Source organism: Myotis nattereri (genome assembly GCF_964212035.1).
Source record: "Myotis nattereri genome assembly, chromosome: X".
NCBI lineage: Eukaryota > Metazoa > Chordata > Mammalia > Chiroptera > Vespertilionidae > Myotis > Myotis nattereri.
In genome coordinates, this window is record NC_138078.1 from 96,874,889 (window position 1) to 96,895,936 (window position 21,048).

General features: G+C 37.5%; 1 protein-coding gene across 2 annotated transcripts in view; it reads left to right on the forward strand.

Moving 5' to 3' along the window:
- RNF128 (ring finger protein 128) overlaps window positions 1–21,048 on the forward strand; it is a gene marked incomplete at its 5' end in the record, with an annotated part of 147,813 nt that overhangs the window by 98,706 nt on the left and 28,059 nt on the right. For both annotated transcript variants that reach the window (XM_081115345.1, XM_081115344.1), the window contains 2 exons: window positions 6,238–6,485; window positions 18,476–18,547. In XM_081115345.1, the coding sequence (XP_080971471.1) occupies window positions 6,238–6,485; window positions 18,476–18,547 (320 nt within the window). The remainder of the gene's footprint in view (window positions 1–6,237; window positions 6,486–18,475; window positions 18,548–21,048) is intronic.

Here is a 21,048-nt window from a genome sequence, read left to right on the forward strand (position 1 = left end):
TACCCTATGTCTTTTGATTGGGGCATTTAATCCATTTACACTTAAAGTTAATATTGATAGGTACTTGTTTGTTGCCATTTTTATTCTGTATGCCTGTGTTCCTTCTTCCCTTCTTATCTTTTCTTTTTACACCAGACCCTTTATCATTTCTTGCATTGCTGGTTTGGTGGTAATAAACTTCCTAAGTCCTTTTTTGTCTGTGAACCTTCTGATTTCGCCCTCAACTTTGATTGATAGCCTTGCTGAGTATAGTATTCTTGGATTCAAACCCTTGCTTTGCATGACTTTGTATATTTAATTCCATTCCCTTCTGGCCTGATGTGTTTCTTTTGAGAAATCAGTCGATAGTCTGATGGGAAATTCCATGTAGGTAACTTTCTGCCTCTCTCTCTGGCAACCTTTAAGATTCTTACTTTGTTGTTGATGTTTGCCAGTTTAATTATGATGTGTCTTAGTGTCGTACTTTTTGGGTTCATCTTGTTTGAGACTCTGTGAGCTTCTTGGACTTGTGTGAGTTTTTTCATCCTTTTATCAGGGAAGTTTTCTGTCGTTATTTCTTCAAACAGGTTTCCCATTCCTTGCTCAGTTTCTGCTCCTTCTGGGAACTCTATTATGTGGATGTTGTTTTGTTTCATGTTGTCCCAAAGTTCCCTTAGGCTCTTCTCTTGTTTTTTTTTGCAGATGGTGCTCTGCTTGGGTATTTTTTCTACCCTGTCTCTAGCTCACTGATGCGGTCCTCCACTTCTAGTCTACTGTTGATGCTTTCTATTGAGTTCTTTATTGTAGCGATGTCATTTTTCATTTCTTCTTGGTTCTTCTTCATTTCCTCTTGGTTCTTACACATATTGTTGAACTTGTCTTCCATCCTTTTCAGTGTCCTTATGACCATTGCTCTGAACTCTTTCTCTGACATAGTGCTTGCCTCGAGTTCATTTGCGTCCTTTTCTGGTGATGGCTCCTTTTCTTTCATATGCGGGCTGTTTCTTTGTCTCCCCATGATTGCTCCTCTCAGGGTGTCTGGTTATTTAGATCTCTCTCTCCTGCAATGACTTGAAGGCACAAAATGCAACATGACAACACACAACACACAGAGCACCAAACACAAATGTATTCATGATACTAATAACCCTAAATAAAGCTGACCATCAGAGAAAAGAGAATTAGGGGATAGAAAAGAGTGCAAAAATGATATTGAGAAACTAAAAAAATATAAGTGAGAAAAAAAGAAAAGAAAAAAGAAGGGAAAATAATATATGTGGGGAGAAAACCCCAATAAAACAGCAGCTAATCCAAAAAATGCAAACAACAAACACCCACACAGCAAACGCCCAGATGAATCCGAGGAGGCAGAGCTAATTTCCAGAAGGTAAGGTCAAGGAATTGAATGACTGGGGAAATAACCACAATTCAGTATAGAGGTAGAAAGAGGAGTGTATAAGAAGAAAAGTAAAAAACAAAAAAAAAAAAAAAAATATATATATATATATATATATATATATATATATATATATATATATAATATTTTCCCCCTTTCATTAATCTATCTATCTATGTATTCGTCTATTATTGGAAAAGGAGAATAGAAAGTTGATAGGCCTGAGTTGGTGATTGGAATTAATTAACCTATTGGTAGAAGAAGAGTACAAGCAAGGAGAGGAAAAACAGAAGCAAAAAAAAAAAAGGAAAAAAATAAACAAGACAGAAAGAAAGAAAAAGGGAAAAAAGGAGGAAAAAAATTTGGATAGTTAAGAAAGAGAAGAGAGAAGGGTGCACAGATTTGGAGCAGGGAAGAGAAAATTAGATATAGGAGTGAGATAAATTTTTAACAGGGAGTAAAAATAAAGGGTAGAGAAAAACTAAAGCAGGAACAGGGTAAGAGAATCAGGACAATAAAGGGGAAATGTGAGGAAGAGAATGTTGGCATAAAGGAAAAATTGAGATAGAGTAACATAAAATAATGCTATAAGGAAAGTAAAATTAGAATGTAAAACATGGTCGTTAAGAGCAGATACCAGTTGTGCACTTACTAGCATGTGTTATTCTAGGCAAGTTCGGCAATCCTATCTTTAACTAGTGGCCCAGTGCATGAAATTCATGCATATTAAAAGGGAATTAATAAGAGGAAATTTTTAATATTGCTATTTTCCCTTTCTCTACAATAGAAGTGTCAGAGATGAAAGAAAATTAGTAAAATGTATATGAAAATCTTCCTCCTGTTAGAGTCTGGGGCACGCCATGGGACCCAGAGTCAAGTCCCCACCCACCCGTGGCACCTCAAAATCGTGTGAGACCGGGACCCAGGTGGCCCCACCCCCACTGGGTGAGATCCAGACCCGGCCGGCCCCACCCATGTCAAGCCCCTCCAGGCAGGGGGCGCAGCCTCAGGTCCCCCATCAAGCCCTGCCAGGTAGGGGGCTCAGCCTTAGGGCCCCCATCAATGGGAAGAAGTATTTAATAATGAGAGATAAGGAAGTAGCATCTACAGGGCTTAGTAGGTTAGCAGCGATTATTCAAACATGATTCTGAGGTTCCTAAACCAATTGACCAGAGGTTTGTGACACTGTTAACTGTTATGGAGAACACTATAGGAGGAGAAATTTTTAAATAGTTGTAGGGGTCTGGCCGGTGTGGCTCAGTTGTTGAGCGTTGACCTATGAACCTGGAGGTACTGGTCAATTCTGGGTCAGGGCACATGCCCAGGGTTGCAGGCTCCATCCCCAGTGGTGGGCATGCAGGAAGCAACTGATCAAATGATTCTCATCACTGATGTTTCTATCTCTCTCTTCCTCTTCCTTCCTCTCTGAAATCAATAAAAAATATAAAAATAAATAGTTGCAAGGGTGTGGGCAAGAGGTGGTATATATTAATTCTTAGAAATAGGTTTTTTATATGATTAGAAAGCTAATTCAATAGATAGTTGGACTATGTACATAGCATGTATGAATATGAATTGGGGCAATTGAAGCAGAGTATTGTTCATTATGTATAAACAATGTATTTCTTGACTTTCATTGTTTTTTACTCTCCATCTGACCACAATGGCCAGTATGTTCCTGAGCATCCACCCCTGCCACCCACCTCATATCTTCTAAAAGAATGAAAACTTATTTCTATTAACCAAAAAAGTTTAGAAGAACATATCTGTGATCAAAAAAAATAGAAAAATGTACCACTCTTCTTGCAAAATAACCCATTCTCTAGACACCTAAAGGATACTGAGTCAAATACTGATAGAAGAAAAATATACAACAGAAGTCATTTAAGAGTCCTTTACTTTCCATGGCTTTTGAGGTTTTCCCCATGTAAATGAGAAAGTAAGTTCTTGATGTGTGCCAAACTGAGTGATTGCAAATGAGTCAGTAATGTTATAAAAGGGTTTAATTAAATGGCTATCATATGTAAAAATGATCTTTTAGAACTTTAAAAATCTGTAATAATACCTTTTGGATACCTTATTTTTAAATTAGTAACTTCAAATAAAGAGAGGATCTTTATCTTTTGAATATTTTGGCCACTGGGGATCATAAATTTAAAGGATTACTTGGGTAATAATTCTGCTATCTATGTTGCCATGTAAGCTTTTTACTCTTAATTTGATTATTGTGTTAATTTTGTTTCCATATTATACTTTTGCAATTAAAATTCTAGTCTGAAAGGCCTTTTAGAATTGTGTGTATGTGTTTGTGTACTTGCATGTGTGGCTTTGTTTTTTCCAGATTTGAGTTTGATCATAAAGATAGTGCCTTAACCTAATATCAGTGGAAGTTTCTCTGGGTGATAATCTCTTAACATTCAAAGACCTCTGTTCTTTTTCTTCAGATTATCTGCCTCAGGTCATACAAACTAGAAGGAATATAAACCTTGATAAGCACTGAAATGGCATGAATAATTTGACACCCTCATAACATGGGGAAAGATAATATTTGTCCCTTTCTTTTTTCATAAGATTTATATAGTTCAGTAGGGAAGACTTGTCTGCTCCACTCCAGCCTGCCTAGACAGCTCTGATCTATTTGGCTTCCTCCCACCAAGAGAAGACAGCTCCATTCTTCTCCAGCAAGACAGCTTGGGTTGTACAGCTCCAGCTAGGGAAATGCAGTCTTGGGTAGAAAGAGAAAGTAGCTCCAAGAGTCAGGGGGGAACTTATAGAGAGAGAGAAGTCCCCACCTGTGGTCTCTGATTGGTCTTTTCTCATGCAAATGAGAGGAGTTCAAATCCTCACAGTTTGATTTGTTCAAAAAGCTCTGTCCTGATTGATTGGAATGGAGCCACACTGATTGCTTGATAAAGATGCTGATAAGGATATAGCTATACATCTTCAATTAGTTGAGGAAAGTCTCAGTCCTATTGGTTGAAATATAATTCCAGGAACTCCTTTGTAAAAGTTGGCTCAGATGTCAGGAACACAGTGCTGGAAGTCAGTTCAGTGCAGGTCACAAGGAGTTTAGTTCAGGCTTCTCTCTGAAGTACCACTTGAATGAAAGGCCCCTGTTGAGTAATGGCTGCTAAGCTCTGTGTATAAATTTGAGCCCAATCAGCCACTAGGAGCTCTCCTTAATAGGTACCGTTATTCTCGGGGTCAACAAGACCAAGTAATACATTTAGTCTAATTTCAGGCTTGATTTTAGTTGGTGTTGAATAGTAACATACATTTCTATCAATATGTTGTACATTTGTGCTTATAAGCATTATTTGCCTCAAATTACTAATCTGTATATATAAATTCTTATAATTTTTAGTAGTGAGCTCATAGTTTATCACCTTATAAATTGGGAAATGCATAGTTAAATATTTCTCTTTTCCAAATCTCAGATTCTCTGGGATATAAGCCATATTTTGTACCATCCATGGGACTGTTAGTCTTTCAGAAAGCCTTAATTTAAGAGCAAACTGGGCCACAGACTGAATACTGTTGAATTATAAGAGGTTAACCTGAGGATAGGGAAGTATTTGTTATATATCATGGCTTCCTTACTAAACTTAGTTCCTTAAGATCAGTAGCCAAGTCTTAGCATGTTTATATCCCCTATAACATATATATACATAGTAGATGCCCAAGAAAATAAATCTTAATTGAATGAATGAGTATCCTTCCTTCGTCTCATTGGGAATCATTTAAAATCAGTCCTTGGATTTTTATACTAAGAACTAGTGGCCCAGTGCACGAAATTCGTGCACATTAAAGGGGGATTAATTAGGGGAAATATTTTAATATTGCGATTTGCCCTTTCTCTATAATAGAAGTGTCAGAGATGAAAGAAAATTAGTAAAATGTATATAAAAATCTTCCTCCTGTCAGAGTCTGGGGTGCACCACAGGACCCAGAGTCAAGTCCCCACCCACCCACGTGCACCTCAAAATCATGCGAGACCCAGACCCGGCCGGCCCCCCCTCTTTGGGCTAGATCCAGACCTGGCCGGTCCCACCTCTGTCAAGCTCTGCCAGGTGGCACCAGGGTGGGGGAGCACAGCCTGAGGTCCCCAGGCCAGGGCAGGGGCATGGCCTGAAGTCCCCTGTCAAGCCCCGCCAGGCAGGGGTAGAGGCCTGCGGTCCTCCAGCCTGGCATGGGGCAGGGGATGCGGCCTGAGGTCCCCTGTCAAGCCTCACTGGGTGGGGGGCATGGCCTGAGGTCCCCCGGCCTGGTGCTGTGGTGGGGGACATGGCCTGAGGTCCCCTGGCCCAGCACCATGGCGGGGGACGCACCTTGAGGTCCCCCGTCAAGTCCTGCTGGGTGAGGGGTGCGGACTTAGATCCCCTGGCCTGGTGCCAGGGTGGGGGGCATGGCCTGAGGTCCCCTGTCAAGCCCCTCCAGGGTAGAGGACATGGCCTGAGGTCCCCCGGCCCAGCACCAGGGCATGGGGGGCACCTTGAGGTCCCCTGTTAAGCCCCGCCAGCGTGGGGAACACGGCCTCGGGTCCCCTGGCCTGGTGCCAGGGCGGGGGTTGTGGCCTGAGGTCCCCCGTCAAGCCCTGCCAAGTGGGGGGCTTCGCTTGAGGTCACCCAGCCTTGCGCCGGGGTGGGGGCTGCGGCCTGAGGTACCCTGTCAAGCCTCATGGGGCGGGGGGAGGGGTGCAGCCTCAGGTCCCTGCTGATTGCTCCTTAAGGCTTGTTATGGGAACTCAACCTCAGCTGTGGGTGCAGCCATCTTTGTGGCAGAGTGACGGTCAATTTGCATATTCCCTCTTTATTATATAGGATGCTTTACCAAACTAAAACTAAATTCCTTTTCTTTTATAGGTGCAGGAGACATTGTTGCCATCATGATTGGCAATCTGAAAGGCACAAAAATTCTACAATCAATTCAAAGAGGCATACAAGTAACAATGGTCATCGAAGTAGGGAAAAAACATGGCCCTTGGGTGAATCACTATTCAATTTTCCTTGTTTCTGTGTCCTTTTTTATTATTACGGCAGCAACTGTGGGCTATTTTATCTTTTATTCTGCTAGAAGATTACGGAATGCAAGAGCTCAAAACAGAAAGCAGGTTTGTAATGGTCCTTTCTTCCAATTTAAAAATATTTTACTGTTTTAATTGCAATTTCAATGTCATGCATTTTAATACATTTCACTTGCCAGACAATGATCCATGCATGTGTTTTATGCACTGTGTAGTTTTTAAAAGTATATCAGCTTTCATCATCTCAAATCTTTTAATTTCTGTAAATTGTCTATGCCTGAATCCTGCCTAAGTCTTCTAACACCTCATTATGGAATACAGCCAGGATTTTAATTATATATGGGTATAAATACATATGTTCTTTTATTTATTTATTTATTTTAAACATATTTTATTGATTTTTTACAGAGAGGAAGGGAGAGAGATAGAGAGTTAGAAACATCGATGAGAGAGAAACATCGATCAGCTGCCTCCTGCACATCTCCTACTGGGGATATGCCCGAGCAACCCAGGTACATGCCCTTGACCGGAATCGAACCTGGGACCTCTCAGCCCGCAGGCCGACGCTCTATCCACGGAGCCAAACTGGTTTCGGCTACATATGTTCTTTTAAATATTTCTTCTAAATTACAGAAGCATTTTATACTCAATATAGAAAATTTAGAAATTAGAAAGTATGAGGGGAAAAATCTTCATTAAACCCCAAATAACAAAAAACTAGTCACCACACAAAGGAAACCACTGTTGCTCTGGCTAGTTTGGCTCAGTGGATAAAGCGTCAGTCTGCGGACTGAAGGGTCCCAGGTTCGATTCTGGTCAAGGCCACATGCCCGGGTTGTGGGCTCAATCCCCAGTAAGGGTGGACTTAATCCCCAGTAGGGAGTGTGCAGGAAGCAGCCAATCAGTGATTCTCTCTCATCATTGATGTTTCTCTCTCTCTCTCCCTCTCCATTCCTCTCTGAAACCAATAAAAATATATATATTTTTAAAAGTAACCACTGTTATTTTACATGTATGTGTGTGCTTGAGCATGCATGTATTTGTATGTGTGGCCAGGGCTGGAAAAAGAGACTAGGCTGAATATCATGAGAAGGCAAGTTTAAAGATATAATTGGGCATGATATAGCGCTAAGCTCTAGTCACAGTCACATATTCATAACTTCCACCATATTTCAACAACTGGTATATAACAAGTACAAATAATATAAATAATAGAGGAAAAATACTAAAGCATCATTGAACATAGAAGTACCCACAGTTGTGTGATATTGATCCTATTACCTTTAAACTGTCTGTTATTCCCCTGATATCCTCACTTCTCTCCTTACCCAGCTTAACTTTCATGGTCACTCCCATGCATATATCTTCAGTTCCCTTGACCCTTCTCCTTGTTATACTTGCTGTCAAAATCCAACCCTGGTCAAATCATATTTCCCACCTACCCTATACCTGCACTTTGCATAGCTGAACTAACAGGAAAACATTGACATATATACAGACTGACCATAAACTCAGTGATCCCTTAATGCTGCCCAACAATCATACTATATTTTCTTAGGCGATTCTTCTTTCCTAGGTGACTAATCATACATGTTCTGTTCTCCTTAAACTTCCAACACCTCCTCCAACTTTACTCTCAACTTGTATTTTGGATGTTATTCCACTGAAAAAATTGAAGTAATCAAAAGAGTACTTCCACCAGTTCTTCCACACCTACCCATCGATCTGCTTCTGTGTCTGTATCCTGTGTCTTCTGCCTTGGCTTCTATTAATGTGCATGCACAAACATGCTATTATTGCTTCCATTTTCAAAAGAACTTTTCTTGATTCAAGCCAGAAATCTTGGAGTTATTCTTTTTCCTTTTTTTTCTCTCACTTCCCATATAACCTCCGTAAGCAAATACTATTGGTTCTACCTTCATTATATATCCAGAATCTGATTACTTCTTACCAACACCACTGCTTCCACCCTGTTCCAAGCCACCATCATTTCTCACTTCCCCTGAATCTCAAGTATTTTCACCATAGCAACAGAGTGGTATGCTATGTCTCCAGAATGCTCAGTAGAGATTTAATACTTTCAGCTGATCATATATTAGAGACAAGAATACATTTTTATGTGAACTGAGAAATTCCTCCAAAGGCCATGAAGTTTTGGCCACTTCATGCACTTTTTATCCAATAAGCAAAGATTAACCCAATTTATTTGGGAGTAAGGGAGCAGTGAGGGTTTCTGTATGGCAAGAAAGTTCACTGAATTTTAGAACAAATTAGAATTGAAATCGTATTATAAAACCTTCATAATGATTAGACACCAGGATATGTTAATCAGTGATGATTATTTCAATATTTAAAATTAATTGACTTCTGTCCTTCTCAAAGAAGCAGCTATCACATTGATGGCAGGTTCAGTATGTTACTAGCTATAGTCAAAAGGATGTTTCAAATTCCTGTGCCAGACCATTCAATAATTTCACACTGTGTTAACATTTGACTTTTGTATATTGAGCTGTTTTTATCTCTAAGGTTGGAAAGAAATATGTGTCATATATGAGTAACTACCCAAAGGTTATAGTTACAATGATGAGTAGTTGGTTTGCTTATGTTTGTGGTGTAGTCTGTATTTCTATATCCTAAGTGCAATAAAAACTTTATTAACATGGCATTAAACTTTGACAGCAAGTAATAAAGTTCATAAAGAACTGTCTGGTGTTCCACAAGTTTCATTGGATATTTAACTCTGGTCTCGTTGTTCATTCAAGTAATTTTTATAGTATATTTTATGAACATTAACTTCTGTATAAACGATAAAGAATAGCATTAAAACTTCTCACCTTTTAGAGAAGGCTTTTGAGAGGGCCTCTATCACTACTTAGCAGGCTATATCTGTTTATCCCTTGGTGACTAAAGGATTAAATATGTGACTAATAATCCCTTTTGCTTATAAATTATTGAGAGTGCTAGAATGTCATTGACCTGTTATTTAATTTTCGTGACTTCCTATTTTTATTTTTTAAAAGTAGAGAATTTGCCCTAGCAAGGCTGCTAAGTTTGTTGGAGCATCATCCCATATACCAAAAAGGTTGCAGGTTCAATTCTGAGTCAGGGCACATACCTAGATTGTGGGTTCTATCCCCTATCCAGGCACATACAGGAGGCAACTGCTCAATGTTTCTCTCTATCTCTCTTTCTCTCACTCTCTGCCTTCCTCTTTCTCTAAAATCAATAAAAAAGACATATCCTCAGGTGAGGATTAAAAAAAAAGGTAGAGAGCTTGATGCATATAATGGCTATAACTATTACTAAATGTTTAACAGCATTATCCCCATTTTATGAGTAGAAATGGTAATGAGTTACAGAAACTTACCCTCATGAGAAAATTAGGAATTCATTAAAATATTCAGGAATTTCTTCCCTATGTACAATCATGATGCATAGTGTTTAATGTAAGGCAAACTGATAAATGTACAGTATAACCATAAATTTTGATGACCAGAATACCCAAATATAATGGGCAGCACACAGTACCTGCACGCCTGACATATCATAGTATAATGTGTATGAACACATATCATCCCTTTTTTGTGGGTGGAAAGATTTTAAACAAGATGAAAAGTATCAGTAGGTTATGAATGAAAATAACATACTAGGCATTACATAATGGATGTGTGTCTCCACTAGGAACAATCCAAACCTGAAACAAGGAAGATTATGGAAAACATGGCATGGTCAGACTAAATTGAATTTTGGAGTAACCACTATAATTTTGACTCTGGCATGGGACACCCAGAATTTGGTGATACAATGCATGTATCCTAACCATAACCAAGCAATTAATACTCAATGACAACAATGCATGTGTTGGATTTTACATTGGCCAGTGAAACAAAAGTGAGTTCTACATGAAATAGAAGCTGGCCTAGATACAGTGGGACAAGCTGAATTTACTTTTAATGAAGAGTGACTTTCAAAAGAAAATAGTTTACTCTCAAAAAGAGTTTACTCTCTAAAATTAGACAGATTAGAAGAAATCATCTTCCAAGAGGATAGAAAATAATGAGAATCTGCTTGGAACGATGACAAAGTTTAATAATCTAGTCACACAGGATAATGCTAGAGAATGCTAGCTCTCAAGGCTGGGAAAGAGCATATATTCTGACACAACAGGGTCCATTAACTATTTTACTGCAAATGGAGGCCCAAGTAACCCTGTGGTAATGGCCTTCCATTTTTAGCTTTGGAAGCATAGAGAGAGTATCTTTGAGACACATGCAGATCCCCAAATTTATGGAAATTTCCTGGGTGAAATTGTAACTTACAGTGCTGATCTCTGACTGATCTTGACCAAAGGGTGGACCAAAGTAAAACTAGCATTTTGAAATAGGAAAAAATGCTGAATGATATTCATGTATTCCCCAGGGGAAGGAGATGGTGTTGTGCACAACCATCACTGTGAATTTATAAGTATATAATAATATGAGTTGAGACATATGATTGACTTTGTCTTCACCTAACCTGAAACCTAGAAATAATGGAAACATTGCCACTGGTGGTAACATTTATACATAATAATATCTGGTATGTGAGCAAAGGAAAATTCTTCTAGGAAGTTTTAATAAACAATCTGTGATATATCCTTATTTATTTTATAACCAAACTGTGTCATAACCATATTATAATATGGCATGACACTAATATTATTGGTAAGATTCAACTACCTTATATAAATAAATCATGATGATCAAATTACTGGGCAATTAAACCTCCCTAGGATGTGATAATAATGGAGAGTGATTGACCTGAGGAAGAAATAGATTTACTTCATTACTATATTAAATAGCTGTATACAGTTTATCACAAAGTTCAAGTGGTCATAGATCAAGGAAAAAAACAGATGTTAAATTAGTACATCAGTATAAATATATGTGCAATGGTCTTATAGAATGGAAAAAGTGTTTCTTTGGGACTATTTTGTCCCTTTGTTTGCTTCTAAAGTATTACATATGCTTATGTTGTTCTTACTGTATCTTTTATATAAATGATGTACTAACTGTAAAAGCCCAAATAACTATGACTATTGTGTTGTTTAAAACACCTTGACCAATAACAAAGGGATGGATTGTGAAGAGAGATAAAACGGTAGATCTAGTTGCTTCCTCCTTGCAAATTGCCAAGGAATGGATGATTGGCCCTTGGCCAAACTCAGAAATGTGGCTCTCAAAGTATTCATTATGATGGTGATGGGTGGTTTTTATAGACACCTAGAGCAATGGACCATGTTGTACCAGCTTGTCAAGGTGACTTGACACAACAGTCAAGATTGATGATATGCATTTGGTTTCATTGTTGAGGTCCTGATTTTCAGTAGTATAGCCAGTTGCTACCAAAATTATCAAGTGACCATAGTCTCCATTTGAGCCTCAGACCCTGAAATGCAAATTGGCTCCCTAAGCAGAGATGTGCCACACATGTCCTTGTTGTTTCCTGCCAAAGAGATAGCACTCCTGTGTGGTCTCAGACGAAGAAAAACTAAGCTACAGTATTATCTTAAAAGTTGTTCATGAACTTATAGCATGACTAAAAAATATTTGAAATATTTCTAGTTACATTAAGTTTTCTCTACTACTGTGGGAAATTAACTGGAAGATTGTATCAGCTATCTGCATGCACTATCAATATACTATACACATTTGTGGTAGGTGTGTTTGCATGCATGTCTCTGTTTCTGCATATGTTTGAGAATTAGTGTCTTTTACAAAACCATTATTTTGTCTCTTATGTAATAATAGTAAATTAAATAAAATCTTATGTGAGTTGGACCTAGTTTTATAGTCTTTCTCTGATTTTCTCACTGAATAAAAGAAAGCTCCTATAGGCTTCAGGAGTTTTACATATTTACTTACTCTAACTTTATATTTATATCACTAACTAGAGGCCCAGTGCATGAAATTCGTGCATTGGGGGGGATCCCTCAGCCCTACCTGCACCCTCTCCAATCCAGGACCCCCAGAGGGATGTCCAACTGCCTGTTTAGGCCTAATCCCTCTCGCAATCTGGGACTGCTGGCTCCTAATCGCTCACCTGCCTACCTACCTGATTGCCCCTAACCTCTCTGCCTTCCTGCCTGATCGCCCCTAACTGCTCCCTTGCTGGCCTGATTGCCCCCAACCGCTCCCCTGCCTACCTGATTGCCCCTAACCACCTCTGCCTGCTGGCCTTATTGTCCCTACTTGCCCTCCCCTACCAGCCTGGTCTCCCCTAACTGCTCTCCCCTGCTGGCCTGATCACCCCTAACTGCCTCTGTCTCAGCCCCCACCACCATGGCTTTGTCCAGAAGGACGTCCGGCTGGATGTCTGGAAGACATCCAGTCTAATTAGCATATTACCCTTTCATAGAGGTTTTGCTTGTCTTTCTTTGAAAAAATGCTATAATCTGAGCCATACCTATATACTGGGTTGAAATCCCCTTTTCTTTACTTCTTTTCCTAACAGTGCATTTCCTCATATTATTCACAGTGAATAACCTGCATGTGAGTGGTCTGCACTCCTATTTACCCCCATCTCAGGAATTCTATAGACTTATGGGGAGCTATTTTATTGTCTGTACTTCCTCTTTCCTTTACAGATGCTTTCATTCAAATATTATGCATAGTTTTTTTTATTGGAAAATATAGATTTTTTTCAGTTCTTATAGATCTAAACAGCCACATGACTTAGACATTGATTTTGTTCACAGGAATATATGGGGGGAAATCCTCTTACTATAATTCTTGATTTTAAGAATTCTGTTTTATATATTCTGAGCCAAATGTTTATGAAAATATTTGTTTTAAAAAGTGGTGACTAGCCCTGGCTCAGTTGGTTGGGCATCCTTCCATGTACCAAAATGTTGCCAGTTCAATTCCCAGTCAGGGCACATGCCTGGGTTGTGGGCTCAATCCCCAATAGGGGTTGTGCAGGAAGCAGCTGATTGATGTTTCACCCTCACATCAATGATTCTCTCTTGCCCTCTCCTCCCTTCCTCTCTCACTCAAGATAAAAGAAAAATAATCTTTTTTTAATCATGACTTAAGTGCAGGAAAATCTAGTTTTCTTTTGTCCACCCTACTCTCTTTTTTAAAAAATACAATATGGTTTTATTTATTTCTGAGAGGAAGAGAGAGGGAGATAGAGAGAAAGATGGAAACATCAATGATGAAAGGGAATCATTGATCAGCTGCCTCCTGCACACCCACACTGGGGATCGAGCTTGCAACCTGGGCATACGCCCTGACTGGGAATCGAACCATGACCTCCTGGTTCATAGGTCAATGCTCAACCATTGAGTCACACTGACCAGGCACACTCCCCTTTTTTGCTTTTGCAGGCCTTGCCTCCTATCAAGTAATTAGGTTTGACTACATGGCTAGTGTTATTCATGTAGGTTTCAGTTAAGCTAAAATCTGAATGCCTTGGGACCAAAACCAGTCTAAAAGATCACCAGACTGAAACATTATTTTTATTTAATTGGATATAAGTACACAAATGAACTATGCAGAATATCATTTTCAGTCCAAATAAAGCCCTAATCAGAACCCAAAATACTATATACCTGAGATTCTTCAGTGAGAGCAATCACAGCTTTTGAATAGCTTAAATAATGACAGTAAGCTTATGTTTTTTAAAAAATTGGCCAACAACTAAGCTTCTTTGAATTAGCCTTGAACTCTACTGCCAAATATTCTTTGACCAGGTATTTCTTAAGATGGGGGAGGAAGAGGAAGGAGTATGTTGTTATAATATACTTGTTTAAAAGAGTTCCCCAAATCTCAGTAAGTAGCCAATTTAGGAAGGATTTGAAGATTGGATAATAGCTGACTTTGAGATTTCTTTTTTCTTATTTATTTTATTTATCTTCTTCATAAGGAATATGAAGCCTTTTGAAGACACAATGGAGGCAGTGTACTATAGTGGAGTGATTATGGGCTTTAAAGCCAGTTGGAACCTGGGCTTGAATTGAATCACAGCTCTGCAGCTAACCAGCTGCCTGGACTTTAGTCAAGCTTCTTAATCTTTTCTTGTCTATAAAACTTGGATACTAACATACCCATTCCATAAGATTGATAATGATTAAACAAGATGACACTAAGCTTAGTGTTGAACCTGACATATGGTAGAATCCCAGTACATGTTATCTAAGCATGTGTGGGGGGGATAGGGGGTAACGTGGGGATAAGGACACATATGTAATAACTTAATCAATAAAAAATTAAAAAAAAACTTCCTAAATTTAACAAGTAGAGGCTTTTAATAAGTAAAACTGTGACTTGGATGAGAAAATCATGAAAATCTGTTTTAATTTTATAAATTCAGAAGCTAATCTTTGAGCACTGACTAAGCACTATGGGATTTTTTTCATGTTAAACACACAGTACTAGCAATCTAGTGGGAGAGAAAGACATGAATAATACAATTACAGAATATGGTAAGAGGTAGAAACACTGTCCTATTGGAATTGATGGGATAGAAGAGAATTCTGATATGGTGGAGAGACATTGGAAAAGTGTCTAATGTAACTTGTCTAAGAAAGTAGATATAATCTTGAAGTTATTTTTAAGGAATAGTAGGTAAATTACAGTTTGTTTTGGGGCATATTGTCTTTAAATGTTGAAACATATTTGAGCACTCAGAAGTTTGACTTAAATAATATTATCCAAGCATATGTACATAATATAAACTACTTGGTCTTAATGTTCTTCTCATATTTCAGTTTTTATAGGAATGAATGCATCTTGGAATCTTTTGCTATCAGTGTTGACAGTGAAATATTTTGAATACTAATTGCAGTTTTGCAAGTGAATTTCATCCAAGTTCCAAAAATATAGTTTGTGCTTCTTACCAAAATCATATGGCTCACATCCATATTTAAAGAAAATGACTTTTGGTTGTTTTTTTTAAGCTCAGGAGGAGTTACTGGAAATATTCAAACTTCCTTTTAAATGATTTTTCTTTTATTCCAGGGCTGCTTTGTTAAACATTGGTTTCTACTGTGCTACAAATCTTTTATAAATTCTTCATAATCAAGTCCGCTGCTTAGAATCTTCTGGCATATTGGGTTTTGCTCTGTCTTTTTGTATCTCCGACTTGTATCCTTGTGAGTTCATTTCTCTAATTGTGTTGTAGAGTTTGTTGCTTAAGCCTAATTCAGAAGTGCTCTAAAGACAAAGTGTAAAATGATTGTCAAAGACTTAACTACATGTTTTCCTTTTCCTATTTCCTGTTCTTGGTTCTTTTACTTATCATTTGCATTTTTCTAATCTTGGTATCTTAAAGCTCATGATCTATATACAAAAAAAAAAATAGTTACATTTGGAAGTCTAGGCCAAGGTCAGGGTCCTGTTGGCATACTGCTTGTTCACTTTAAGGACTGGCAACAATTTGAAAGACCATAGAATCCAGGAGTTGGAAAAACTTCAAAAGGTAGCTGAGTCATGGATAGGAGTATTGTAATGGAATCTTGGAATATGAAGAGTTCCAGTAACAGCTTTATCATTTAGAGGTGGCATGCCCTTTTGGACGAGTTTTTGTTTTATTTTGTCTTTGTTTTTATTTTTTACTTTTCCAAGCTTCCATTTGCTCATCTTTAAAATGAGGATATTATCTCCCTCAGGAGGTTGTTGTGATAATTAAATGAGGTAACAGATATAAAGATATTTTTAAATTATAAAATAATTGTATAAATATAAGGAAGTAGTACCAACTTCCTGTTCCAAGCCACAGTAAAAAAAATAATAATAATAAAAAAAGATGGTTTCCTTGATGTTGGGAAGAAACACTAATTCTGGGCTTCAGTAGGACTAACTGTGAACTCAGAGATGTTGAGCAAGGCATTTCTCCTCCTTGGGCATCACTTTTCTTATCTATCAGATTTGATATCAGGCTAAGTGAACTCTAAAAGTTCTTCCAGTTCTAAAGATCCTAAGTGTACTTCCTTTCACTGTCACTCTATAATATACTTACTAGAGGCCTGATGCATGAATTTGTGCACAGGTGAGGTCCCTCGGCCTGGTCGGCAATCAAGGCCTATTGGGGGACTGGCTGGCCAAGGGGAGGGACCCCGGGAGGTTGGCTGGCTGGCCCCTCTGATCGGGGCCTATGGGGGGGCCAACCAGCAGGGGGGAGGAATGGTGGCAGGGGCCCGGGGAGGGGCTGTGGGCGGCCCTGTCCCCGATCGGGGTGGGGGGGCTATCAGGGACGGGGCTGGCCAGGAGCAGGGACGACGGGAGGTTGGGGGGGCAATCAGGGCCCGGATCAGGCTGGTTGGCTGCCACTGTGTGCATCATAGCGACCGGTTGTTCTGGTCATTCCACTGTTTGGTCCTGGGCTTTTATATATATGAAATATAAGTAACAAAATTGAAGAGAAAATATTTGTGCTCAAAATAAAGCGCCATCATAGAATTCTCCTTGTGAGTTAACTCATAATTAAGTCCCAAAATGAGAATGAAGGGACCTCGATTAACACTTCTTTCCTTCTGAGGACTAGGCCTTCCTATTAACTATTTCTATTGTTATATTTGCTGGTCAGGTAACAATCTGAGAAGTTTCTGTTGTTCCTGTGATAGCAAATAAATAGTTTAGATAGTAATCTTCTTGGCATTAAGCCAAATACCTTTCACATAATGATATCTTATGTAGGAGGTAGGTTTGAGCATTAAGGAATTTCCTTACATACCTACATTCATGGATTATTTCCTTCCAACATATATTTGCTGCAGTTATATATAAACATGTTACAAGAACCTGTTATGCTTATTTTGAATAGTAGTTTATATTTTCATTTAATAAACATTTTATTGAGTGTCTGCTATATGCCAGATATTACACTAGATACTTGAATTATCTCTAATTTTCACATCACATAAATGTCAGATGTAGGTCTCCCTGCTGGGGATGGAGATACATATATGGATGAAGAAGCTGTCTACATTCTCACAATGACCTCTGGTTCTAGGTGCTTACTTTTTACTGAATTTCTACCAAGTTTGTTCATTTTGCAGTTTAAAATAGGAAGATAGTTTATTATCTTGCCATGCTGCACATACTATCTCTCTATTCCACAGAGCATCCATCCAGGTGTGACAACTGGCTTCTTCTTCAGTTTACACATATATTATATTCAATTGAGGTATTTGTGTATGAGATAGATTTTAGTGAAAGGGGCATATCTTTTTGCAGCATCACAAATAACTTCAGATTAACACTGAATAAATCATACCACCTGGGATTTATCTTTGAACAGTTCTTCTCACATAGAAGGAGAGTTTCTCATTGATTACTCTCTTTCTTACCTTTTCCCAATCTCTGATTTCCCCTATACCCCAATTTTACTTCTGATTCAATTATGTACTACATTTTAGTCCTTATTCCTTAAATGAGCCTGGGGCTTGTCTTTACATGCCTAGACTCCTCTAGGTATGTGCTCAGTAGGAAAAAAACAGGCCTACCACTCTCAGAAGCCACCCTCTTTACAAGGTAGTAGTGATTATAAACAGTAATTATTTTTCCTAATACTAAATAACACTGTAAGGGTTGGTAATATCCTTATTTTATAGATGTGTAAACAAGCTCAAAAAATTAAATTAGTTGTTCAGGATTATTCATTTAATAAGTAACAAAGTCAGATTTTCATCTAGGTCCATTTAAATCCAAATCCTGTGTACTTTCTACCAAGTGAGAAATGATTTTTTAAAGAAAGGAAAAGATCTACTTTAAGATTCTCTGAGCTTGAAAATAGGAATATTGCTTTGAAAATTCATAACATTTGAATTCATTTGGAATGGGGACACGTAGCTTTTACTGTTGTAGCCCGAAGATGCTGTTTAAGAAGTTAGGGAAACATAATAAGTGAAAAGTTTCAGTAATTTAAAAAATCCTGCCCCATATCAGATAAGTAAGACAATTATTATAATTAATTAAATTTTATATTTTAAAAAATTTTATCTTTTAAAATCTATTTAACTGAATAAATATTTTTAATTATAACTTTATCATTGTATTTTTAATAGTTTTTGTAATACCTATTCTTTTTTATTACAGAGACAATTAAAGGCAGATGCTAAAAAAGCTATTGGAAGGCTTCAACTACGCACACTGAAACAAGGAGACAAGGTACATTTGTGACTTAAAATGCCTTTTGTTTTAAAGCAATGCTTAGCAAGCCATTGTTAAAGCTAAATGTTCTTCCAAAGTAGTATTTTCATTTGAATTTATAAATCTTAACTTGGAAAATTTATTCAATGTTGAAGATAGGCTGAATAATGACTCCCAAAGCTATCTAGGTTCTAGTCCCTGAACTTGTAAATGTTACTTTATATGGCAAAAAGAAATTTTACATATGTGATTCAATTAAGGAAGGATCTTGAGATGGGGAGGTTATCCTGGATTATCCAGGTGGATCCTAAATATAATCACAGTATCATTGTTAGAGGGAGGAAGGGGCAGATTTGACTACTGTACATGGAAACAAGAGGTTGGGTGGTGACACAAGAAGGAGGCCATGAGTCAAGGAATGCAGACACACTCTAGAATCTGGAAAAAGTAAGGAAAGGGATTCACCCCTGAAGTCTTCAGAAATAGCACAGCACTGCCAACACCTTGATTTTTTAAATTATGATTTCCAAGGCAATAAGAAAATAAATTTGTTATTTAAACCATAAAGTAATAGTAAATTGTTTTAGCAACAATAGGAAACTAATACAATGCTTCAATATAGCTTTACTTAAATAATTAGGTTTAGGTTAAGACAGTTAAAAACTACCATTAATGTGTAAATTGTGTATCAAAAATATAGAACTTATTAAAATAAAAAAATACCAATTTACTAAAATAAAAAATGAATAAATAAATTTTCTAGTAGCCACATTAAAAAGTTTTAAAAAGACAAATTAATTTTAATGCCTAGTATAATATATCTAAAATATAATCATTTCAACATGTAATCAATATATAATTATTACTGCAATATTTTACATTTATATTTTACTAAGTCTTCAACATCTAGTGTATATTTTATACTTATGGGCACATTTCAGTTCAAATCAGTCACATTTCAGGCACATGTGGTAGTGGCTACTGAATTAGCACAAGTTTGAAAAATGAGCACATTGGACTAATCATCTCTAGGGTTTTCTCTATGCCATGTCATGTTATGTTGCTTCTGCTGCTCTTCATTTTAAATCAGCTATAGTATAAAAGTGTATATGTGGCTTGTTGGTTGGTGAGATCAGAATGTTAGAGTGATAGCAACTATGGTCATAAGTTTAAGCTTAACAATCAGTAAGATCTGTGCCGATATGTAGATGTGGCTTTTAATGTTACACCAGTTGGTCATAAGTTATAGGGTATGTGGACAGAGTGGGTAGTTGTATAAATTTTCATAACATAGCTCAGCATGTTCTAGTACATGAAATGATAAACATAAAAATACCATTTATAATAGCACCAAAACCATTAAATACTTAGGTATAAATCTTACAAAATATGCATAAGATTTATATGCTGAAAACTGCAAAACATAAAAAAGAAATCAAGGAAGACCTAAATAAATGTGCATGGGTCAGAATACTCACTGTTGTCAAAATATCAATCCCCCCCAAAAAACTAATCTATTTATTCAATGTAGTTTCAATCAGAATCCTAGTTGGATCTTTTATAGAAATTGACAAGTTGATTCTAGGCTTATAAGGAAATCAAAAGAATTACAATAACCAAAGCAATTTTTGTAAAGAAGAACATTTGGATGACTCACATTACCTGATTTGCAGAATTATTTTTTTAAGATATTGTGATATTGGAGAAAGGAGAGATCTTTATTTAAATCAATGGAATAGAAGAGAAAGTCCAGAAAGAGACCAGCATATATATGGTTAATTGATTTTGACAAAGGTGGAAAGGCAATTCAATGAAGAAAAATAGCCAATTGTTGTGTCTCTATATGCAATGATTGAACATCCATATGCAAAAGTGAACCTCAATCCATACTTTATACCCTTTGTGAAAATTAACTCAAAATGGATCGCAGGCCTAAATATAAAACCTAGAACTATGAAATTTTTAGAGGAAAACTTCAGAGAAAAATATCTTCATGGCTTGGGTTAGGCAAAAATTAATTAGATGTGATACCAAAAACATGCCCATTAAAGAAAAAAAATGAGAAATTTAACTCTGTCAAAATTAAGAATTTTTGCTCTTTGAAAGACACTGTTAAGAGAATGAAAAGACTGCCCTGACTGGTTTGGCTCAGTGGATAGAGTGTCGGCCTGCAGACTGAAGGGTTCCAGGTTCGATTCTGGTCAAGAGCATGTACCTTGGTTGCGGGCAAATCCCCAGTAGGGAGTGTGCAGGAAGCAGCTGAGTCGATGTTTCTAACTCTCTATCCCTGTCCTTCTCCCTTCCTCTCTGTAAAAAAATCAATAAAATATAATTTTTTTAAAAAGAGAATGAAAAGACAAGCAACAGACTGGGAGAAAATACCTGCAAACCCCATATCTGATAAAGAGCTGTATCCAGAATCTATGAAGAACTCTCAAGACTAAACAGTAAAAAAACAAGCAACCTAGTGAAAAATGGGCAGAACAGACATGTTACCACATGGATGGCAAAAAAGCACA